General features: G+C 45.5%; 4 protein-coding genes across 8 annotated transcripts; 3 read left to right on the forward strand and 1 right to left on the reverse strand.

The window, feature by feature from the left end:
- The first annotated feature begins 1,638 nt into the window (after positions 1-1,638).
- On the forward strand, positions 1,639-7,013 carry LOC130519766 (oocyte zinc finger protein XlCOF6-like). 2 transcript variants are annotated; one of them, XM_057023337.1, is made up of 8 exons: positions 1,639-1,793; positions 1,881-2,012; positions 2,860-3,058; positions 3,154-3,482; positions 3,750-3,801; positions 3,892-4,657; positions 5,839-6,004; positions 6,074-7,013. In XM_057023337.1, exons 2-8 carry the CDS (start codon positions 1,884-1,886, stop codon positions 6,614-6,616), a joined length of 2,184 nt encoding a protein of 727 aa, XP_056879317.1. In that variant the 5' UTR covers positions 1,639-1,793; positions 1,881-1,883; the 3' UTR covers positions 6,617-7,013. The 2 variants fall into 2 exon arrangements, with proteins under 2 accessions (XP_056879317.1, XP_056879316.1); XM_057023336.1 differs by having other exon boundaries at positions 5,839-7,013.
- A 345-nt stretch (positions 7,014-7,358) lies between these two features.
- Positions 7,359-10,767, forward strand: rnf168 (ring finger protein 168). Of its 4 annotated transcripts, none has more exons than XM_057023348.1 (8): positions 7,364-7,870; positions 8,097-8,249; positions 8,339-8,540; positions 8,662-8,732; positions 8,899-9,054; positions 9,194-9,273; positions 9,586-9,646; positions 9,854-10,767. In XM_057023348.1, the coding sequence occupies exons 2-8, from the start codon at positions 8,130-8,132 to the stop codon at positions 10,400-10,402; spliced, it is 1,239 nt and encodes a 412-aa protein (XP_056879328.1). In that variant the 5' UTR covers positions 7,364-7,870; positions 8,097-8,129; the 3' UTR covers positions 10,403-10,767. The 4 variants fall into 4 exon arrangements, with proteins under 4 accessions (XP_056879331.1, XP_056879328.1, XP_056879329.1 ...); XM_057023349.1 differs by having other exon boundaries at positions 7,364-7,704; positions 8,092-8,249; XM_057023347.1 differs by having other exon boundaries at positions 7,364-7,704.
- A 136-nt stretch (positions 10,768-10,903) lies between these two features.
- LOC130519772 (transmembrane 4 L6 family member 5-like) lies at positions 10,904-14,601 on the forward strand. The gene is made up of 6 exons (XM_057023353.1): positions 10,904-12,257; positions 12,818-12,994; positions 13,254-13,322; positions 13,402-13,556; positions 13,621-13,816; positions 14,049-14,601. Exons 2-6 carry the CDS (start codon positions 12,818-12,820, stop codon positions 14,067-14,069), a joined length of 618 nt encoding a protein of 205 aa, XP_056879333.1. The 5' UTR covers positions 10,904-12,257; the 3' UTR covers positions 14,070-14,601.
- Positions 14,602-17,410: 2,809 nt separating this feature from the next.
- spint2 (serine peptidase inhibitor, Kunitz type, 2) lies at positions 17,411-22,335 on the reverse strand. The gene is made up of 11 exons (XM_057023354.1): positions 21,855-22,335; positions 19,993-20,163; positions 19,687-19,758; positions 19,565-19,609; positions 19,320-19,343; positions 19,047-19,208; positions 18,915-18,968; positions 18,671-18,838; positions 18,545-18,586; positions 18,369-18,477; positions 17,411-18,255 (listed from the first exon to the last, which is right to left on the reverse strand). Exons 1-11 carry the CDS (start codon positions 22,249-22,251, stop codon positions 18,168-18,170), a joined length of 1,332 nt encoding a protein of 443 aa, XP_056879334.1. The 5' UTR covers positions 22,252-22,335; the 3' UTR covers positions 17,411-18,167.
- Between the last annotated feature and the right edge of the window lie 444 nt (positions 22,336-22,779).

The raw sequence follows: 22,779 nt of genomic DNA on the forward strand, positions 1-22,779 counted from the left end.
ACACCTCTAAATTTCTCCCTCTTCGCAATGTTTGTGATAAGTTTTTAAATTAAAAAAATCAACTTAAAAATAAAGTAAATTTAAAAAAATGAGAAACAAGGTGTAGCTGGGAGTAAAAACTTGAGAGGAGTGGTACTCGAATACAATGACAGGATTTAAAGGTCGATGATCAAGTCCAATTTAAAAGAAGGGACAGGAACATAGAAGGAAACATACATATACAAAAAGGAGAAAAGAACTTTGGGAGTTACAAAGGTTAGGGTTACTAACCCTCGTAACCTAACTCATACCGACTCTTAGAGGAAATTGGAAGTCTAATATACGAAGCCCCTTCGGGGTGCGCGCCACACTTGGTGTGCCAGTGGTGCCCATGGTTACAAACTGCCACGTTTGACAGGCTGCTTCCTTTGAAGAAGGCAGCCTGTCCTTTCGCACAAGCTTTCTTCCGTAGGTGCAGGCAAACCTGGTTGCAAGCTCATACAACCTCCTACACTTTGTCAGCCGTTATGCCGCCTCTGTCATCGAACACCAGCACCCTTTTACCAGGTGGGTCAACAAGTATGGCTAACCATGAAGGACATTCCCCTTCGAGTTGATTCACAGAAGTTGGCGCCTAAATTCAGTCCGTTCCTTATCGAGAGGGTGATAAATCCTGTGGCAGTGAGGTTGAAGCAGCCCAGGTCCATGCGGATTCACCTGACTTTCCATGTCTCCAGAGTTAAGCTGGTACATTAGAGCCCTCTGGTTCCAGCACCTCCCCTTCGCTTGCCTCCTCATCTTGTTGACGGTGGCCCTGCATATTCAGTCTGGCACCTGCTACAGGTACGTCATCAGGGAAGAGGATGGCGGTAACTAGAGGATTGGGAGGGTTATGGACCAGAAGAAAGGTCATGGGTTCCCACTTGCCACATCTTGGATCGGGCCCTAATGCTGACTTCAAGAGGCGGCATCCCAAGCTGTTCCGAGGGAGACCTTCGGCAGGTAGAGCCAGCATGTCCTCAATGCCTGGTCTTTCCAAAGGTTAGCGGTTCTATCGGGAGCATGTTGGATGATGGAGGTGCCCCTCACTGGTCTCCCACCACCATGCTGTCCAGTTTTGCGATGTCTGTTTAACACCTTCAGCCTGACTGGTTCCTGCGATTACAACTGTCTAAACAACAATCCTGTCAAGGAAGGGTCAACTGACCTTTATTACACTTGCTAATGATTCTACCATTCCTAACTTCTAAAGTACTTCTAACAGAAAATAGAAACATATGGTACAACACATAGTAACAAGATAAACACAATTCTCTTCAATTAATTTCTATTGAAGTTGCTCAGTGGCACATGCATTATGTACAGTGGTAGAAAAAGTTTGGGCACCCTTGACAATTGGCATTATTTTTATTCACCAATCATTGGGTGTTTTCTTCCTGTTAGAGGTGTTAATCTATGAAATAACCTTAATGATGAATTAAAATAAGGTTGTAGTTGATTTGGTTGGTTTATGGCGCTGCAACCCATTTATTGGCTGTTCTAGATGTCTCTTTCACCATGTTAACCTCTGGAAAACGGTATTTTAGTGCTCGATAGAAGCCAGTGACCGATTCCCATAATTGTTGTACCGAGGTTTGGCCAGCACGGTTTTTGCTTCAAACTGGGGGGGCGATTCCTGTGTTCATTTCTCTTAACGGAACCGTTGGAATGAAGTTTGTCCACGTGGAGGTGCCGTAGGCCGCTGTCCAAGATGGCGGCTCGTTCGCGCATGCTCAGTGCAAATCGGGTAAAATAGTGATAAACCCTTCGAACTGGTGAGTTCACCTCTTTCGTTTGATTGTGAACTATTTGATCCAAACGTGGGAGTTGTGGTTAGAATTGACCGTCCGTCTACTTTGTAGCTCATGATGGAAACAAGAGACGACGTGGTGACCCGAACTTTCTGCTCGCAGACGAAGCTAATCGTTGATCTGGCGGTGGAGTCCGCCGCCTCCGTTGTGCTGAGGTTCGATCCAGAGTGGAAGGAGAGGCAGGTGAGGACGAAAGTGCCGCATTTACCCCAACCCTAACCCTAACCCAAGCTCCTATCCCTAACCCCAAACCCTAACCCAAGCTCCTAACCCAAGCTCCTATCCCTAACCCAAGCTCCTATCCCTAACCCAAGCTCCTAACCCAAGCTCCTATCCCTAACCCAAGCTCCTATCCCTAACCCTCCAGGACGCCCAATCAAATCACCATCTACAGCCCAACCAATCACTTGAAATATGATTCTGCTCTTAGCTAAACAGTCAACAGCATTGCTACATTGTGAAGATTTCTGCATGTTCTGAAAGTTTGCCAATGTAGAAGCTGATCTTCATCTGTCATGATCACAAAACAAGAGGCACGATGAATAATGTCGGGGTCACACAGACAACTGAGCCAGCCTTCAGATACAGCTGGCTTGGAGGCACTGGCAGCTCCACATCGATGCAGGGGTGTCATGGACTGGGCCACAAGTTCCAGGAACACATGGGTGGAGATAGTGTGTTGACAGTCAAACAGCTGAAGACGGGGGGTCTTGGGTGAATTTAGCATCATAAAGATGAGAAGCTGAAAACAGACCAAGAATTGAAGGCTAAGTGAGAGAATCTCCGAACTTCAGGAGAGGACCAGTGATGAGGATGATGACCCGTTAGTGTCGAGCATTGTTTTCCCTGTGAGGTTTATATTGATCATTTATTGGTTCGCTGATTGTTGCCTTATGAAATAACTTCTTTTGGATATAAATTAGCCAAAAATATGAATGTTAATTTTGGTTCATGTTTGTATTTCTTGTAGAGAAACACCTGTACTGTGAAACAGTGTTTTCAGTAGCTCATGCTGACTGTTTCCTGATAGGCTCAGGTCAGCGCCGTCCTGTGTGCGTTGAGTCGAGAGGCTGTCCGTCAGATCTGCAGAGTGTTCAGGGAGCTGTTCGTCCACGTCACGACTGAGAATGCTGCTCTGCTGGACCGAATACGACACCTGGAGACAGAAATGAAGTCACAGGTCAATGAGAACAACTCGGCACTGACCGTCTATAAGATCAAACCGGCAGGTTAGACGAGAGGGTGACGAGTGCTCCTTAGATGCAGATATGGTGACGGTGTAGCGTCGTTTCACTGGCATCATCTGTGTGTTTTGAATGTTCAGCTGAGCCGGCCCTGTCACTGGACCTCAGCCAACCAGCTGCCAACCCTGCTGCGCTTGCCATGGCTATCCTCAGTTCCACAGAATCCATGAGCAAAACCAGCAGCAATCATCAGGTCCCTCTTGTCATCATCAGCCAGCCACTGCCTGAAACTGCCATAGGCCAGAACGGCAGCGGCGCTGCCCTTGTGACATCCAATCAGGGTGACGCTGATGGAGCTGATGGCTGCACACTTGATCTGGTGTTGGAGCTGGACCAAATCTCCAAAGAAACTGAGGAATCACTGTCATCTTCCTATGTGGCATCACTTCCTGTGGCTGGTCAACCTTCGGTGAGTGAAGCCATGACCACATTAAGAGAGGAAAGAATTTCTTATTTACTTTTTCTTTTGAGAGCCATAAAAGTTTAATGTTTAGGTCTCATATTCACCACTCAATTACTGGAAAACCGGGTTCTGTGAGAGATTAGATACATTTATCTGCATGTGTACTCAATTTAATATCTATGTGTTCCTTAATGTCATCATTTTATGGAATTAACAAGCTAATTCAGATCAGGCTGGCTTGTTTCTGCTATTATGATTAATGGTGTTTTGTAGGAAGTTGAACTGAAAATCGATGGGGTTCCAACGGAAGCAGACCATCAACCAGGTGAGACATTCAGAATCCTCAGTGTGGGATATTTTAAACACACCGGCACAATGATCCAGTTGGCTTGATCTGTGTACGGTCTTCCACCAGCCAGTGATGAGGAAGAGCAGAAGGAGCTGGAGAGGAGGAGAAGAAGGGAGTTGTATAAAGAGAAGAGGTTCTTCTGCGAGCTTTGTAACAAAGGTTTCCACCAGCGGCACCAGCTGCAGAAGCACATGGTGTGTCACGTCAAACCTTTCCCCTGCACGTCCTGTGACAAAGGCTTCTACAAAGCAAAGGCACTGCAGAAGCACCTTCTGAGCCACCAGCTGAGAGAGGCACAGGAGAAAGACCCTGACAAGCTGCTGCACTGTGACCAGTGTGACAAGAAGTTCCGGCTGCTGCGGCAGCTCCGCGTCCACCAGGCTGGACACCGGCTTGAGAAGACTCCATTAAAATGTCACACCTGCGAGCGCACCTTCACCTCCACCAGCGCTCTCCGCTGCCACGAGGTGTCGCATGCTGACGTCAAACCTTTTATGTGTGATATCTGTGGAAAGGGCTTTGCCCGGAAGAAGAGCCTGCAGGAGCACCAGACCATCCACACCGGTGCTCGACCGTACACCTGCCCAACCTGTGGCAAGAAGTTCTCCACCACCAGTAACCTGCGCGTCCACAAGAGGTCTCACTCAGAAGAGCGTCCGTTCAAGTGCTCTGAATGCAACAAGGCCTTCAAGTGTAAGATGGGGCTACTGCAGCACAGAGTGGTGCATTCTGGGGAGAAACCCTTCATGTGTCAGACCTGCGGCCTCAGTTTCGGCCTCAAGTACAACTTCCAAAGACACTTGAGGCTCCACAATGGAGAGAAACCCTTCAGGTACAGAGATCAGGCATCCATATTCATTCACTTTGCATTTACGTGCACAGGACTTCTTGTTGTGACAGCTTGTTTAGCCATGTGGCTAACAGTAGACGTAGTATTGGTTGGTGAAGCGAAATCACCATGGTTACACTTGCCTCCTGCTTGGTAACAGGGATTATGTTTCTCTTTTTATTGTTGAATTATCCATGATGGGCTGAAGTTTTACATTACATTTTAGCAGTTGCTTTTGTTCAAAGCAAATTACCTTGAGAAGTTTATTCATGGATCAAATTTAGAAACATCAGATTTAGCTGCACAGCACTAAACATGAAGTTACGCAAGATAGTTAAAAATAGTATATAAAAATACAATATACATACAATAATGGCAGCAAAAATGTGCTGGAAACGTATACCTTATCTGGTGACATGAATTCTGACAATGACAATAATAATGGTGCTGAATGACAGTCAGTGCATCAATTGGACGACGCTTCTCCCTCGACTGGTGTGGAAAATAAGGCAACCCAGATTTCTGTCCCAATAGCAGTTTCCAGTACTGGAATTATGGGTTAGTCGAGCCACCTTCCTCTGCTGGGTGTGCAGTGTTTTACTTTGTTCTTGGGCGCCACTCGTTGACCGGTGGTGGCCGCGGCTAAATCAGCAGCAGCCATGGACGAGTTCACACGACAACAAAATCGTCCTTTCCAAAAATAATTTGGCAATAGTTTCTACCAGCTGCTACCACACAGCAGACTGTAAATAACTCATTGGGAGGTTTGGGAGCAAATTCTAACCAAAACGTAGCACAAGCGCAGATCAGAGAGGCCAGCACGCCGTCCCCGTGCTCCTGTAGACCGACTCACCCAAGCTGTCTGAGGGTGGTAGTCCAGCTACATCCGGACTTCTCTGGGCTGATTTAAATTAAGTTAGGCTGCCACAAGCATTTATGTCATGCAGGAATTTGGTGTTCTTCAAGTTTACAGGACAGGCAAAGTAATCAACTCTGGTTGAATTAAAAGCATGCGTGACTCGTTAACAGATTGAAAACTGAAGTGTGAGACAGATGAAGTCCTGCCAGGGTTAGGGTTCGTTTAGGGTTAGGGTTGGTTTAGGGTAGATGCAGCTCTGCAGGAACAGAAACACCAGGAACACATCCAGAAACCTCCATCTGAACAGTCTCTTGTCTTGTCTCAGGTGCGATAAATGTGATGAGGGCTTTACAGGAACGTGGGCTCTGAAGACCCACATGCTGGTCCATGGTGCAGAGAAGCCATTCATGTGTGACCTCTGTGGAAAGACCTTTTTCTACAACTGTCAGCTGCAGAAACACCAGCAGGTTGTTCACGGCAACAAAGACAAGGTGAGCGGCACCCCCCACAGGTGGAGCAGCACCACCGCCAAATCTTTCAGCTGTAAAGTTTGTCTGAAGGCCTTCAGCAGCACCACCACCCTGAGGACACATGAGAAGAGTCATACCGCGGCCAAAGAGTTCAGCTGCTCCACCTGTGGGAAGGCCTTCCATCTGCGGCACCTCTACCTGTACCACCTGAGGCAGCACACAGGTGAGCGGCCCCACGTCTGCACCATCTGCCACAAAGGCTTCTTGCTGCCATCACAGTTGAAACGCCACAAACTGTTGCACACCGGCATCAAGCCGCACAAATGTGAGCAGTGTGGGAAGGAGTTCAAGACGCCCCAGAACTACCAGCGCCATTTAATGGTCCACACTGGAGAGAGGCCCTACGCGTGCACTGTGTGTAACCGCAGGTTCAGGCAGTCCAACCAGGTCAAGGCTCACATGCAGGTGCACACAGGAGTGAAGCTGTACAGCTGCGTACGCTGCAGCCGTGGCTTCTCCGAGTCCAGATCGCTCAAGAAGCACCGATGTGGAGATGATGTGGCTGATGCCCAGTCCAGACACGGGAAACACAAGACCGATTTCATGTGGAGCGACGGATTTATCAACCATTGAGTCCTGTGGTGCACTGCTCAGGAACTTTGGCCAACCAGCTTGATCTGTTCAAACATTCAGATTTATAGACTGAAATAAACACACAATCTTGATTTTAATATCTTAAAGCTGTCAAAAGTTTTCCTTCTCTTCTAAAATGTTGTCACTCGGCTTATGCAGTTTTAATCACTTCTGTTTGCTTGTAAACTTTATATATATATATAATTTTTTTTTACGTTACCCAAAGCACCTAAAGAAAATAAGATTTCTATTAAGCTATTTTTGTCCTGTTGGAGATTAAGTAGATGTGGTGAAGCCTACCAGTAGTTTATGTGCTGCGAGACATTTTTGGAGGGAGACATGAGCCCTGGCCACTAGTCCAAGCAGGCTAAATAAAATGCTATTTGGCAAAGACAAATGACTTGGTTAACATTTGTAATATCTTGCAATCATAGCACATCGCCAGCCTTAATCCAGTGCCGGATGTGCCACGTGAACATGCAGGTAGGCTCGGTTCTGTAACTGTGATGCACCTTCTCAATATCGAGAATAATTGCTAGAATTCTGCTCAAAGAACAGAAGGAAACTAGGGTAATTTAAAAGTCCTTACTAGCATGTTTAAGTAGCTAAAAACTGCCGAGGTAGAGCCTTATTTTTCTCGATGAGCCTCTGGAGGGGCGGATTTTGGGCCCAACAAAAGCACGTGACCAACGCCATGTTTTCATCCCACAGTTTGGACTCGGAGGTGCTTCCTAGGTAATAGATAAACGGTGCCTACAGAGCGGCCATCTTGGTGCAGTGCCTTTCGCCCCTCGATCTACTTCTATCGGGCCTATATATACTGTATGTTTATGGCAGTCTGCTGACAGCGAACAAGTTCACTGAAAGGAATGGGCGCCATCGGTACCGGTGTATATCGGGGGCCCAGTTCGGCGTCTGCAGAAAGTGCGCATGCGCAGGGCCTGGTGCGGTGTCTGCAGAAAGTGCGCATGCGCAGAAACCAATTCGAGTTCCGGGTTCGGGTCGGGCACTGAGGCTGGATTCCGCGGGTAGTTGATGCTAACAAAGCAATATGTCAGACTGACTAGTTTATTCACTTGGTGAATTATGTAAGTTATTACATCTCTGGTGAGGATGTCTTGATGCATGAATTACACGGATACATTAAGTCCGTCGGTTACGTTGTCTTGTGAACTATTATGGTCTTTGCCCCCGACTTAACAGGAATAATGAGGGGTTTCGCTAACGGAGACGACTTGCAACGACCGTCTTGTGGTGATTTGGACTCTTGAACTTTATTTTCCGAGTTTACAGGGCCGTTGTCAACTGTCATGTACTGCTGCCACTTTAACAGTTTCATTCACTTTCCAGCTCCTTGACCCAATCACGTTGAGATGAAAAGCAACGTATATAGTCTGGCTTCATTTGTAGGTTTTGTTGTGCCATTTAGACAGTAACATTAAAACGTTATTTCTTTCAATACGGCCCTGACCAAGCCTAGAAGAGAACAACAGCCATCATATCCAATGTTAAAATGTCGGGCAGAGGAGGGAGGAGAGAATCGACCCTAACCCTCCAGGACTGTCGCTGCCCCGTGTGTCTAGAGATTCTCTGTGAGCCTGTTACTCTGCCCTGCACACACACCTTCTGTAAGGCAAGATACACACTTCCCTAGACTTCTGACGACCCCCGCCAACAGTCCGGTGTTGGCGGCTGAATGTAACGGGATTCTTTGTGTTACAGGGCTGTTTCCTGGAGTCTGTGGATAAAGCCACTCTGTGCTGTCCACTATGTAGGAAGCGAGTCTCCACATGGGCCCGACAGAACAGCCGTAACAACACATTGGTCAACCAACAGCTCTGGAACCAGATCCAGGACCAGTTCCCTTTGCATTGTCAGCGGCGCCTCAGTGGGCAGGATGGTGGGATGGAGGATAACCTGGGAGGTACAAAATATCCAGTTAACGTGATTGATGAAGCGTGCAGAAGAATCTGTGTTAGAGTTGCCAGTCTATCAGTGTGTGGACCATAAATGTGTGTGTGTGCCTGCATGCAATGTGTGTGTAGTTGCTGTGTGTGTCCCCAGAGTCAGCGAGCCTGGAGAGCTGAGGCAGGAGTACGAGGACCAGGTTTCTAGAGTGAGTTCAGTCTGTTGTGCTTGCTCCGTGTTTCTGAGGAAAAATAGATTTGTTCATTTCAAAGTTCTTAATGTGAGCAGCAAGATCCTGTTTTAGTGGCTCCTCTGCTGCAAAAGGGAATGTTGAACAGGCTTGTGTCAGCGTTTTACTGTGATGTCATCATCAGCTGACGGAGGAGAAGCGAGTGTTTGAGGAGGAGGAGCGGAGGGCCAGCGAGGAGTACATCCAGAGGCTGCTGGCTGAGGAGGAGCAGCTGCAGGAGGAGCAAAGGAGAAGGCACCAAGATGACGAGAGGCTGGCCAGATTAATCAGTAGTCAGCTGGTCAGTGTTTTCATCACTTCATTATTAGAAGCACTAATATTAGTAACGGGTCCACTGAGGCTCCTCCAGCTCCAACTCATCAGTCCCCTTTTTTGACATCCTCTCCTTCACATGAATGCAAACTGTTATTGTGCTTCAGAACCCTGCTGATGCCACACCAGCCAAGAAGGAGGTCACCACACCAGCCAAGAGGGAGGTCACCACTGGACAGATGGACAAGTAGGTCTCTGTCAGCTGGACACGTCCTTCATACTTTCATGATCTACACCTTTTATAAAGAACTTCTAGCAACTAAGTTCTGTATAAAAGGTGTACATCACATATAAATATCTACAAAAGAACATAAACAAAATTAAAGGTTAAAAAGCTTTTAATGGTTATTAAAAATAGTGAAGGTCTCTGACTAATGGACAATGGCAGATTGTTCCAGAATTTAGGCAGAGAAATCAGGAATGCTCTGTCCCCTCTGTTGATAGTGTGTGTGTGTGTGTGTGTGTGTGTGGTGTGTGTGTGTGTGTGCGCGCGCCTCAGGTTTCTGAGTCCTCGACCGTCTCAATGCAGCCCCGCTGACAGCAAGTTAACAGCCAACAAGGTCAGGTCATCAGGTCATCAGCTCCGTGTTTGAGGAGCATTTCAACATCGGAGAACAACAGTGAAATAAAGAAGTCCAGGAACGTTCAGGTTCCTGGACTAAAGTTGCACCAGCTCCAATAACCTGGTGATTTAAGCCAGAGAGCAGCTACTTTATGCGTGAAGTCTGATATATTGAGTTTGACCAAACATACACTTCTTGTTTTAGGAGAGCATGGTTTCTCTGAGTTCCCTCCATCAGCTGGAGCTACACGGTCTTGGATCAGAGAGTCCAGACCTCCTCCCAACGTTTCTGACATCTGCCACAATGGACCAGTTTCATCTGAGCACTGATGGAGAAACCTCCTCCAAAAGATCACATTCAGACGACAGGAGGACGCCTCCCAAACGTGTGTGTCTTCAGCCCTGCTCCACTTCCCGTCCTGACATGCCTGCGGTGGAGCAGCTGAGCAGACAGCAACAGGAGGAGGAGGACCACAGACTTGCCCTGCTTCTCCAGAAGGAACTGGATCAGGAGGAAAGAGATGTCAATAGACGCAAAGGCTCTAGCGATGCTTACTCACTGCGCCTAAGCAGCCAGGCGAAGGTGGCAAGCAGCTCCTCGACACCCAGGAAGGTGTCCAGCACTCCAAAAACATCTGTTCCAAAGACCAGCTCTGGTCCTAGGGCGTCCTCCACCACCACCTCTAGTCCATCAGTCTGTAGAGGCAGAAAACAGGCCACTCTGACTGAAATGTTCTCCAGCTTCAGCAGATGAAGGAGGCACCTCTCACATGAGAGCAGCAGAAGCACTCTTGAAGGTTAAACGGAGGCTTATGTTGCCATCACGGGACCAGCCGGAAACAGGAAAGAGAACACTACTGAGATCCATTATTATATTATTATAATCCAGTCATCAGCCATGGCTCAGCCTTTGTCTCATTTAGAAACCACCCGTGGGTGATGACCTCATTCTCTAATCTAGCACCAACAATGAACCCAACTGATTGGTTGGAACCTGAAGACGCCACTGGGGGATTATTTTTCTAGAGCCTGAGCTGACTCAAAAATATACTTTTTCTGTTTGAACATTAAAATAATTTCTTTGATATTAAAATAAAAATTCCGGTTGCCATGGTGAAAGTTAAGGTGTGATTAATGTTGCTGCTGATGTTGAAGGTCGACGTCTATACTTCAGACCTGCGAGCGCTTCGATTCTTGATTTACATCCTGGTTAATATTTTAGCCCCTTTTTTTATCCAATTTCTCTTGAATGCAGAGGTCACAAGGTCAGCATGAGTTCTGAAACCCAAACAGGATCCTTGCGTGTCCAAGTTGTGGGCTCTGTGGTTCCTGCTAGTTCCTCAGACAATGTTGCTGAGTCACTCTGATGTGGACCTACTTGTGTCATCGTTTCACCCTTTAGAAGAGGCGGACAGCTTTCTGACCTGGCCCTCCTGTCTGGACGGTGCTCCGACACGGCTCCAACTGGACCAGTGTGGTCACGGCTAAATGCAGCTCCAGAGCACGTTGGAGATGAGCAATGAGCCTCCGCTGGGCTGGGTGATTCAGGAGGCATCAGCTGAGCTGCAGGAGTAGAAGTCCTGAGCTAACCCTAACCCTAATAGCCCTGACCCTGCTGACCCTGCTAACCCTAACCCTAGCTGAGCTGAGCTGCAGGAGTAGAAGTCCTGAGCTAACCCTGCTAACCCTGCTAACCCTAACCCTGACCCTGCTAACCCTAACCCTAGCTGAGCTGAGCTGCAGGAGTAGAAGTCCTGAGCTAACCCTGCTAACCCTAACCCTGCTGACCCTGCTAACCCTAGCTGAGCTGAGCTGCAGGAGTAGAAGTCCTGAGCTAACCCTGCTAACCCTAACCCTGACCCTGCTAACCCTGACCCTAACCCTGCTGACCCTGCTAACCCTAACCCTAGCTGAGCTGAGCTGCAGGAGTAGAAGTCCTGAGCTAACCCTGCTAACCCTAACCCTAACCCTGCTGACCCTGCTAACCCTAACCCTGACCCTGCTAACCCAAACCCTAGCTGAGCTGAGCTGCAGGAGTAGAAGTCCTGAGCTAACCCTGCTAACCCTAACCCTGCTGACCCTGCTAACCCTAACCCTGCTAACCCTAACCCTGCTACCGTGGAAGCTGCTATCAGCTGGGTTAACTCGGAACCAAAAATATTTCAAATGTATTTCTGATCAAAAACATTACAATTTTCCACATTTATTTTGAGCCATTTAGTTTTTTTTTGTTTTTTTTTAATTCTGCTGTTAAACAACCAGCAAACACAAAATCCCCCAAAAGAAGGGCAAAAATGTAATAAAGTAAGTAAAGTAATAATAAAACAACCTTAACCTTGGTTAGCTGTTCATGAGGCTCCATCCTGGTTCTTTTCCAGAAACACTGGAATCATCCCAAAATCAGCAAACGACTAAAACAAGATCAAAGTCGTCCCAGCAAAACTTAACTTTTCATTATTAGATCTTTTTCCAGTTTTTTCAGGTTCTTTATTACCAACAGCCTTTTGCGCTTCCTCTTTCTGTTTTTGCCTCCGTGTGTTATAAATGTGTCCGTCGGTTCCTCACATTGACTCAAAGTCATCGTCTTGTCGTTGCAGCAGCTCTTCACGGTAAGTCTGATTTTAATAATCTGCTATTTGGTGATAGGAAATGGTCTGATAAGCATGTTTACACATTTTATTTCATTCCAGTAAATAAACTTAATTTAAAAACATTTAACAAATTCTGATTTGAACTGTTGTTATTTTTGGAAGTAATAAAGCAAGTTTGCCAATTATAAATCAGTCTGTAAAACATTGCGTACTCTATTAAAAAATAATTGTTTTTAATGAAGTGATTCAATTTTACAAACTCCATTTGACCATATTTGGTGACGCAAAGTCGAGTCTGAGAAGAAGCTGCCAGTGTGAGATGTGGGCCGTGATTGGACCCTTTTAGGGTTAGGGGTTAGGGTTAGGGGTTAGTTGTGTGTCCATCAGCTCAGGTTTTAAATGATCTCGTATCTGCAGGCAGTGCTTTGTACTCGATAAAGGTGGAGGTTGTAATTGACGAATAACTAATGAAAGGAGGATTTTTACATGAATTTTGTAATCTTCAGCCTTAGTTGGTGCATTTTAATTTATATGAAGCACTTGAACAAAGATGCTGAGTGTCCTGACTGCACACACAGATGTGTGTGTCCAGGTGTCTGCATTGTGTCGGCCTCTCTCTTATCCCTCTGGCGCTCATCTGCCTGCTCTCCAACACCTTGCTGCTGCTGCCAGAGCTCAAAACCAACTTCCTGCTGGAGGGTCACGTGACCAGAGAGGCCACATGGGCCACTGGTCTGTGGGGCGGCGGCTTCCTGGTATGTCACTCGACATGTGACGTCTGTCATATATGTGGTCATCACAACCTACTGAGTATGTTTACTATGTGCGTGTGTGTGTGTGTGTGTGTGTGCGTGTGTGTGTGAATCACCATTCTGTGATTTCATCACATGCTTGAATCAGTGACAGCTCATCAAAGTGTGAAAATACATTTTATTTTAAACTAAAACATTATTGGGACTTGCTGCCAGATTCTTTGAATCTTTTTAAATTCAGTTTCATGGTTCTGATTTTTAGGTCTTGATTTCTGCTCGATCTTTTCTCCAAGGCAGCAGAATCAGAGGCTGCTGGGCCTTCAGGAAACAGGTGATCACTGTAATTAGTGTCCAGAACAAGTGTTCCAGATGTGCCAATGCTTATCCAGATGTTGTGGCTGTTTCTCCAGATGTTGTATCAGCTGTTCCAGTCCGCTCTGGGCCTCCTGGCTGCTGCAGGCTGCTCCGTGGTCAGCCTCACTGGCCTCTCTCAGGGTCCTCTCTGCCTCTATAATTCCACCTCTGGTCTGACTTGGGGTGTCCCACTTGAGCCCATTCCAGACCAGTAAGACACACAAACACACACACATTTTTGGACACACACATGCCTGACTGTTCTCTTGTGCCAGTCCTCATTCAGGGTACCTGTATAACCACAGCCTGTGGTTTGGAGTGTGTCTGGAACCCAGGAATGTCGTCCAGTGGAACATGATTCTGTTCAGTCTGATGGCTGGAGCCAGTTTCCTACAAGTTCTCCTCTGTGCAGCCAACATCATCAACTCAGCTGTTGGGATGATCATGGGTCACGGGTTCTGCCAGAACCAGGTCTGAATGTGCTCTTACTTTGAAGTCCAGTTTGATCTGGTTCAGATCATCCAGAACTCAAAAATACTAAACAGAATACCAACCAATGATTTAATCACAGAATGGGACATAAAACACAGAGTCTTCTGAAACAGCTGATCTATTGTCAGCCGACCACTTGGGTTCATTACTGGTGACTAACGAGTCAACCAACATGGGTGAATAACCAGCTGTTTCTTGTCCTATCTTTCAGGTGAATCCGGTCTTGGTTTGACGACCTCACTGAGGTATAATGTTTTCAAAAATCAAATGCACTTTGCCTTCATGAAGACTTCATTAAGATTTAATCTTCTTACAATTAAAATAGATCTCTGTATAAACTCTAATGATAATGGCGATGTTAGTGATTCCATACTTTGGGATACCATGAAGTTGGTTCTGCCATCCGAGGCCACATCATTTCTTATGAGACAGTCGAGGTGAGGTTGGGCTGTCAGGTCTAGAGGGTTAGGGTTGGGTTAGGGTTAGGCACGATATAGAATGGGTTAGGGTTAGGCACGATATAGAATGGGTTAGGGTTAGGCACGATATAGAGTGGGTTAGGGTTAGGCACGATATAGAATGGGTTAGGCACGATATAGAATGGGTTAGGCACGATATAGAGTGGGTTAGGGTTAGGCACGATATAGAGTGGTTAGGGTTAGGCACGATATAGAGTGGGTTAGGGTTAGGCACGATATAGAATGGGTTAGGGTTAGGCACGATATAGAATGGGTTAGGGTTAGGCACGATATAGAATGGGTTAGGGTTAGGCACGATATAGAGTGGTTAGGGTTAGGCACGATATAGAGTGGGTTAGGGTTAGGCACGATAGAGTGGGTTAGGGTTAGGCACGATATAGAATGGGTAGGGTTAGGCACGATATAGAATGGGTTAGGGTTAGGCACGATACAGAGTGGGTTAGGGTTAGGCACGATATAGAATGGGTTAGGGTTAGGCACGATATAGAGTGGGTTAGGGTTAGGCACGATATAGAGTGGGTTAGGGTTAGGCACGATATAGAATGGGTTAGGCACGATAGAGTGGGTTAGGGTTAGGCACGGTATAGAGTGGGTTAGGGTTAGGCACGATATAGAGTGGTTAGGGTTAGGCACGATATAGAATGGGTTAGGCACGATATAGAGTGGGTTAGGTTAGGCACGATATAGAATGGGTTGGCACGATATAGAGTGGGTTAGGGTTAGGCACGATATAGAGTGGGTTAGGGTAGGCACGATATAGAGTGGGTTAGGGTTAGGCACGATATAGAAGGGTTAGGCACGATATAGAGTGGGTTAGGTTTAGGCACGATATAGAATGGGTTAGGCACGATATAGAGTGGGTTAGGGTTAGGCACGATATAGAGTGGGTTAGGGTTAGGCACGATATAGAATGGGTAGGCACGATATAGAGTGGGTTGGGCACGATATAGAGTAGGTAGGGTTAGGCACGATATAGAGTAGGTTAGGGTTAGGCACGATATAGAATGGGTTAGGCACGATATAGAGTGGGTTAGGGTAGGCACGATATAGAGTGGGTTGGGTTAGCACGATATAGAGTGGGTTAGGGTAGGCACGATATAGAATGGGTTAGGCACGATATAGAATGGGTTAGGGTTAGGCACGGTATAGAGTGGGTTAGGGTTATAGAATGGGTTAGGGTTAGGCACGATATAGAATGGGTTAGGCACGATATAGAATGGGTTAGGGTTAGGCACGGTATAGAGTGGGTTAGGGTTATAGAATGGGTTAGGGTTAGGTACGGTATAGAATGGGCTAGGGTTAGGCACGGTATAGAGTGGGTTAGGGTTATAGAATGGGTTAGGGTTAGGTACGGTATAGAATGGGTTAGGGTTATAGAATGGGTAACCAGCCTGAAGTACTAAAACTCAAATACGTGGAAAATTCTCATCAAATATATAAAAAAATGTTAGGGTTAGGGTTACATTTCTTGCTCTCACTAGTCCACATAATTGCAGTAGTTTATGTAACTCACCAAAAAAGTGGCCACTAAACCAGACAAAAATGTCTAAGATTTTACTTTGAACCATTTTGAGCATCAACAAAAACATGTATTGCAAAAAGCAACGAGGTGCGTGACAAAACTCCAGTATGTAGTCGTGTTTCTTGACCCATAATAAAAATCCGCCGGGACAAGGGACACAAGGCTCAAAACCGGGACGCCTGGTCACCCTGAAGGCACCATTTTTACTGTAAATATAGAACTGTGTCATTGTAAATAAATATCGTTTGGATGAAAAATGTAGAATTGGTAATATGGTATTTATTTAAATGTTTAATTTACATGCCCTAAGCACTGACCATGTCAATTCATCTTTATTTCTGGAGTGTTTGTGATGATCATAATTGTATCTAGGCACTTTACAGAATCCCAGGGCCTGAGTCCAACAGTGGCAAAGAAAAAGTCTCAGAGCAACATTGAGAGGACCAGGCTCATATGGGGGGGGGGGGGGGGGGGGGGGCACTTCTGCTGGTGGTTGGCTGGGCAGAGGAAAAGGGGGACAGATAGAAGACATTAGACATATCAGGCAAATACACTAATCACAACAAGCTAACTTTCTAATAGTTAAGTGGGTCAGTGGGGTTGCCTGTCAGAGGTTAGCAGGTCAGTGCACAGCGATGAAGTCCACTATAGCTACAAGGAGACAAGTGACACCGACGTGTCTGTCTATCTCATGCCTAACCCTAACCCTGTGTCTGTCTATCTCATGCCTAACCCTAACCCTGTCTATCTCATGCCTAACCCTAACCCTAACCCTGTCTATCTCATGCCTAACCCTAACCCTAACCCTGTCTATCTCATGCCTAACCCTAACCCTGTCTATCTCATGCCTAACCCTAACCCTGTCTATCTCATGCCTAACCCTAACCCTAACCCTGTCTATCTCATGCCTAACCCTAACCCTAACCCTGTCTATCTCATGCCTAACCCTAACCCTAACCCTGTCTATCTCATGCCTAACCCTAACCCTAACCCCCAGAAGATCAGCACTTTCTCAATACTCAGACTAGCCTGTCTGGCACTCACAACCATGTTTAAAGTTAAATACCCTTTCTTTCACATTCTAATGCTCAGTTTAAACTTTAGCTATTTGTCTTTTGTCTATTTGTCCACATCTATGCCTAAATGTATTTAGTGGTGACCATCTGGTTGGCTGATTAGCTATTTTGTTGAGTAAATCATCAAGATCGCTTGTTAGGAGCATCTAACTTCATTAAGTAAAGTGGCCAGTGAGTGTAATATTTGACATTAGAGACATGCAAATGTAAATCCGTTCATAAAAAGGTGCACTATGTGACGTATGGTTTCAGCACAAATTTCATTTTGGTCACCAAAGGGTCACCTCACATCACCGGAGTCACAAGGCATAAATGGGCTCCCAGCTGATGGAGACCAGGTCGCTCTTTAGTTTTGAGGACGTTTTTTCCTCAGAATTGCTGCTACAACTTTTAACTTCCTAACCTTTTGAAGATAAACCTTAATAAGAATAAGAAATAAAACCAATATGGCTTTTTGCTTTACTAATGTCAGTGAAACAACAACCACCAGTCCCTGTAATGGCATAAAGACTTGTTTTATTAAAAACAAAGTAAAAATAAGCGTGTTTGTAGATTTCATAAGATGTGAATTGTTTTTAATCATTACAATTTCCTCAAGCGTTTCAAAACAAAATGATATAAATGCCCCAACTTGCCAAATGCTAATAAAATATTTGACATTGCCATTACAAACATGAACTTCTGATCCAATGAATCGGAGCGTTTTCCTCGGAACAGAAACCAAACATCACTTCAAGTTGCCTTTTTCTGATCAACACTAGAATCAGAAAACAAAAGTCCTTCACATTTCTCCAATAAAGGATCAGCAGATGTCCTAACTAGTGTTTTTATTATAGACGTTATCATCAAATCAAAAACTTTCTCACCTTTGATTTCTTCATAATGCTGACTTCAAAGAACAATACCATTAACTAAAATCAAATGAACAGTCAACAGATTTTATTTCCTTCTTGAGTTAATTTACATTAACTTAATTTACATTAACTCAAGAAGGAAATAAAATCTGTGGTTGGTCGATGATGTTATTTGACTGAATTCTTCTCAATATAGGAACAGAAACCAATTTTGGCAATAAAAATAACAGAGATAATAAAAGGCGAACTGGACTGAAAAATATAGATTACCTTTGACCCATAGCCATGACCAGTTCTACAGCACAGGAACCAACAGCATTAGCATTAGCATTAGTTTAGCTATGAAAGACGTCTCCAGCCTGATCTCCAGCCTGATCCCAGCAGTCCCTGCTGATCTCTTCAGGCCTGGTCCACTTTGGGACTGTCTGGAATGCTCAGAGACTCCACTGACAGCTGATCTGCCTCAGGAAGCAGCTCCTGTTTATCACTGTGGGGAAAAGCACAGAGCAATATTCAATCCACCAACCCTTCATCCATCCACCCATCCTTCAATCATGTTGGGGATAAATGTGCTGACCCTAACCCACATGACTAGATTACCTCATGGATGAAGGGACGTGGCCGAAAGCACGGCGCTTCAGCGTGAAGATGATGAGTGCCGCCAGCAGCAGTGCAGAGATGGCCGTGAGAGTGATGAAGAGGAAGAGGCCTGAAATCCAATGAAGAATTTAGACTGTCCTTGGGTAAACGGTCACAAAGAACGTAAAGACACTGACCTGCAGTCCAGCGGCTCTCAGCTCTTCCTGAGTTGACCCCGACTGGAGGAGAAGAAGGTGGCAACTATTGTTACTGCACATGGAAGCGTCACCGTTTCCATCTTTAGTGTGTGGAACCACATTTACCATCGAAGCTGCAGCGGCTCATACAATCCTCCCTGCTGCTGTACCGGTTGCCGTTGCCATGACAACCTCCATAGATGAATGACTGGCAGGTGTCAGTGCTTGGGTCGTAGAAGAACATGGGGAAGGCGGCGCGGCAGGGACCGGCGTCGGGCATCAGCTGACAGTGTTCTGTGGACAACCACACTGCAACTTCACTGCTGTCATTAGAAACTGGAACTTTACTGGTTGGACTTTGCTTGTTCACCTTCCGAGTCATCAGCAACATGACTTTTCTGAAGTGCTGGAAGGACAGTAACTCCTGGAAGGCACAAGGTGACAATAATGCATAGACGGGCGTGTGTCACATCTGAATGCATGGCACAGGTATGTTGCTCACCTGTGCAGGTATCCATGCAGCTCTGCTCGGTGACATAGTTGTTCTTGTTTCCTCTGCAGCCTCCGTAGGTGAATCCTTTACAGCTCCCCACCTTGCTGTCATAGTACCAGTGTCGAAACATGGCCCGACAAGGACCGACGTCAGGCTCTGCCTCACAAAGCTCTGGGTAAGAAACACAGCGTTTATCAGACTGTGCTGGAGGAGATCTTCTGGTGTCAGAACAGAATGAAACATAATGGATACTGTGAGTTTAGGGAAGTTAAAAACACTCACCGGCAAACTCTTCCGCTGAAATCACTGAGAGAAAGACAAGACCAGTCACATTTGTCCGTCTGCCCGTGCAACCATCACTAGCACTGTTTCCTGTGTCTCTGTCTGTGTGTGTGTGTGTGTCTGTGTGTGCGTCTGTCTGTGTGTGTCTGTGTGTGTGTGTGTGTCTGTGTGCGTGTGTCTGTGTGTCTGTCTGTGTGTGTGTGTCTGTGTGTGTGTCTGTGTGTGTGTGTGTGTGTGTACGTTACCTTTGGGAGTGTCTTCAGACTCAAAAGTCCTTTCAGACTCCACACCTACACACAAAAAAGGAAATTCGTGATCAGTACTACTACAAATAGTGACTTTGTGCAACATCTGCAGGTGACAGTACTGTGGGAAGCGTGAAGAGCCTTTGGAGCACGTTTGTTGGGAGGAGGCGTTGAATCATGAGGCAGAAACGAACCTGCAAACACATGCACACACGGAAGATCAGGCTTTTGACATGAACAAAGTCGTTCACAGAGTCTTAGATGAACTTGCTGTTGGTCACAATAATGAATGATCACAGGTGTCGGGAACTGTGTGGCAGCAATGCATTATGGGACCCGGATGTACCAGTACAAGGAGGAAGTATAGAAGTTACTGTTAATCTGAAGATGTACTGGAAAAACATTCCAGTGTGTGGTGTGTGCGTTACCTGTGACTCCTTTGCAGGCCGTCTCACACTCCTCCTTTGAGTCAAAGTTGTTAGCATTAGCTTCACAGCCTCCATATATGAAGTCTCGACAGCTCTGATTGGTCACATCGTAGTAAAACTTTGGGAATGCAGCTCGACAAGAACCGACCTTCATGGGTAGACGGCAGCGAACTAAGGCAGAGACAACTTCAAGTTAATGAGAAACCAAGAACAGTAAATGATCCATGACTTCACGTGACTATTGCTATGCTACCACCACACATACGTTTCAGGATCTCTTTAATATTTTGACTGATCAAATCATTTCTAGTGGCCCTGATACCAACCTTTTTAATAGCATCAGATCGGATCGGGCTAAGGAGAAAACACGGCCAGTACCATTTGTAAGCAAAGATGGTTGCGCAAAGCATGGCAATGGAAGTATGGCAGCTAGCTTGTCAAGCTAAAGGTAATATGAAAAATTTGAGGCTTACTTTAAAAAAAAATAACCTTAACAAATGGCAACCACTTTTGAAATACTGTAAATGCAACAACCTGACATTTTGATGCCTGAGTGTTTGTTGTTTAGCCGAAGATTTGGTCCCATTTCTTCATCTGTATAGTGCTGGTACCAAATTTGGGTCACTACATCCATGCAGCTTCTTGATGTGGGCTGTAAATGTCCAGCTGGGCACTGGTTAGCGAGGAGCAGCTTGGATGTGCCCCCCCCCCCCATGCTATTCATCTCTGAAAAGCTGTTTTGGTATTAATAATTCTAATGTAATGTAAGTGAGCACTACAATGGTGTATTGGCAAACTGCATCCGAAAGACATTGTTTATTTCGTAATGGGTGAGGTTGGGATCGGAAGCAAAAAGAAAAAGAAAAAAAGAATTGGAATGACTCCAATAAGGAAGAAAAACAATAGTGATGGTTTTAGTTTATGCTCATTTTCTACTGTCAAGTGTGCAGTTTGATGAGGTTTTCTGAGGGGCAGCACAAATTCACAGGCCAAAGCCAGAGGATTGAGAGGTCGTTTCCATGGAGCCGAAGCTGGACAGACCGGTCACAGCTGAAACATGAGACCATGAGCCTCCTGACCCAACCCATGTCAACAAAAAAGCCTTTATATGAGGCAAAGATGACACCGTCCACTGAGGAAATCTGTCAGCACCAACTTAATGATAAAGACAAAAAAATGGTTGAAAGCTGCACCAAAAACAAATTCCAGGCAATTCAAGCACACAGGTGGAGCCGGTCCTGCAACATTTCAGAGGAAACAGGAAGCTTACAAATATCTGATCAACTACGGCGCTTCTTAAGAAACCAACTTTTATTTAAAGAGTTTGAAAAATGTCTGAATGCAAAGACTTAATGTTGGGACCATTCAATATGAAACCTGGAATCCAGACTTAAACTTCAAAAGCTTTCCAGGTCATTAATTTTGTTTCTAATATCAGAATTACTCATCAGCATACATGTTGAACTCTTTAAATCGCAAAAAGTGAAGCTAATTAAATGGTAAAAAAAGAAAACTGTAGTGAAAAGTTCATGATACAACAGCTGTAATCCGATTACGACTATAACGTAACCAGATTACCTGATACTAGTGCTCCGTTTTAAAAATGGGGAAATAATCCCATTAAAACGCGTGTTAGACTGACAGAAAAACACGTTAATTTAGTCATGAATATCCGCGTAGTTATCACCATAAAAAGGTAAAAATGTAAATGATTTTTAAAAGTGAAGCACGATCATCAGGGCGTTCACGATGGCGTCTAGAAAAGTGATTATTCTATTTCTAATAAGATTATTCTATTTCCAATAAGATTATTCCATTTCTAATAAGATTATTCTATTTCTAATAAGATCAAACTTCCTCACTCTCTCTGTTTTCGTCTTTCTGGTTCTTCTCTTCATTTTTCTCCGGCTTCGGCTCCCCAAACAGCGGCTTGATGAGCGACTCGCTCCCGGGTTCCTGCCTCTTGCGATGCACCTGGGACCGGGACTGGGACTTGTTGAGCAGTCGGCACTGGTCCGAGCCCAAGATCCTGCAGGTCACCAGGTAACATGTTAGGGGCCCGTCCTGCGGACCACCCACCATGGCCACATCACAGCCCTCCAACAAGCAGCAGGCGGTCTTGCATTCCTCTCCGTCGGTCACATTCAGCGGGTCTCCCAGGTGCGGACTGTAGGTCAGGTCGAGGCTCTGGTCCTCCGAACTGTCCCACTCACAGCCCAGAACCAGACCGGCGCCGAGCAGGAACCAGAACAGGTTCATTATTTTGTTGAAAAAGGACAAAGACTTCAGGAGGACGCGTAAACAAGCTCTTCCGGGTTGACTGCTGTGTCGCACTTAAATTACCTGAGAAACAGGTGCGATGTGACTGAGACCACGCCCCCAACTACATCATCAACACCAAGTGACGTAAAACGGTGGACAAATAGAATTTAAATTAAACCAAATCCATGGAAATTGGATGGTTTGTTTTTCGCAACAGCGCCACCCAGCAAATAGAAATTCAAGATAATGTCTCTCCATTTGTTATAATAAAATAATATATAATAAAATGATACATTTGACTAACAACCAGGGTTCCCACCCATTCCCATAGATCAAATTCATAGACTAAACAATAGATACATATAAAGATGAATTACTGTCGTAAGACTAAGAACTAGCATACAGCAGTAGGCTTTACGGTGGCTTTTGTAAATTTAAAAAATATGTATCAAAGGAACTGTCAGGTTCCCAGTTTCTGGGAACTCTTTTGCAGGGTTTCTCCTGCGGGGGGCGTGGTGGAGCCAT

The sequence above is a fragment of the Takifugu flavidus genome, unplaced genomic scaffold (genome assembly GCF_003711565.1).
Source record: "Takifugu flavidus isolate HTHZ2018 unplaced genomic scaffold, ASM371156v2 ctg204, whole genome shotgun sequence".
Lineage (NCBI taxonomy): Eukaryota > Metazoa > Chordata > Actinopteri > Tetraodontiformes > Tetraodontidae > Takifugu > Takifugu flavidus.

What these genes read in the sequence shown, in the direction of transcription:
- LOC130519766 (XM_057023336.1), top strand. Translation starts at nt 1,884, where the DNA reads ATGATGGAAACAAGAGACGACGTGGTGACCCGAACTTTCTGCTCGCAG. An exon ending in CTATAAGATCAAACCGGCAG is followed by an intron (nt 3,059 to 3,153) that starts GTTAGACGAGAG and finishes TTGAATGTTCAG; the next exon opens with CTGAGCCGGCCCTGTCACTG. An exon ending in GGAAGCAGACCATCAACCAG is followed by an intron (nt 3,802 to 3,891) that starts GTGAGACATTCA and finishes GTCTTCCACCAG; the next exon opens with CCAGTGATGAGGAAGAGCAG.
- LOC130519772 (XM_057023353.1), top strand. Translation starts at nt 12,818, where the DNA reads ATGTGTGTGTCCAGGTGTCTGCATTGTGTCGGCCTCTCTCTTATCCCT. An exon ending in TGTGGGGCGGCGGCTTCCTG is followed by an intron (nt 12,995 to 13,253) that starts GTATGTCACTCG and finishes TCTGATTTTTAG; the next exon opens with GTCTTGATTTCTGCTCGATC. An exon ending in GCTGGGCCTTCAGGAAACAG is followed by an intron (nt 13,323 to 13,401) that starts GTGATCACTGTA and finishes CTGTTTCTCCAG; the next exon opens with ATGTTGTATCAGCTGTTCCA.
- rnf168 (XM_057023348.1), top strand. Translation starts at nt 8,130, where the DNA reads ATGTCGGGCAGAGGAGGGAGGAGAGAATCGACCCTAACCCTCCAGGAC. An exon ending in GATGGAGGATAACCTGGGAG is followed by an intron (nt 8,541 to 8,661) that starts GTACAAAATATC and finishes ATGTGTGTGTAG; the next exon opens with TTGCTGTGTGTGTCCCCAGA. An exon ending in ACCACTGGACAGATGGACAA is followed by an intron (nt 9,274 to 9,585) that starts GTAGGTCTCTGT and finishes CGCGCGCCTCAG; the next exon opens with GTTTCTGAGTCCTCGACCGT.
- spint2 (XM_057023354.1), bottom strand. Translation starts at nt 22,251, where the DNA reads ATGAACCTGTTCTGGTTCCTGCTCGGCGCCGGTCTGGTTCTGGGCTGT. An exon ending in GAAAGACGAAAACAGAGAGA is followed by an intron (nt 20,164 to 21,854) that starts GTGAGGAAGTTT and finishes TCTCTGCCTTAG; the next exon opens with TTCGCTGCCGTCTACCCATG. An exon ending in TGAGAGCCGCTGGACTGCAG is followed by an intron (nt 18,478 to 18,544) that starts GTCAGTGTCTTT and finishes ATTGGATTTCAG; the next exon opens with GCCTCTTCCTCTTCATCACT.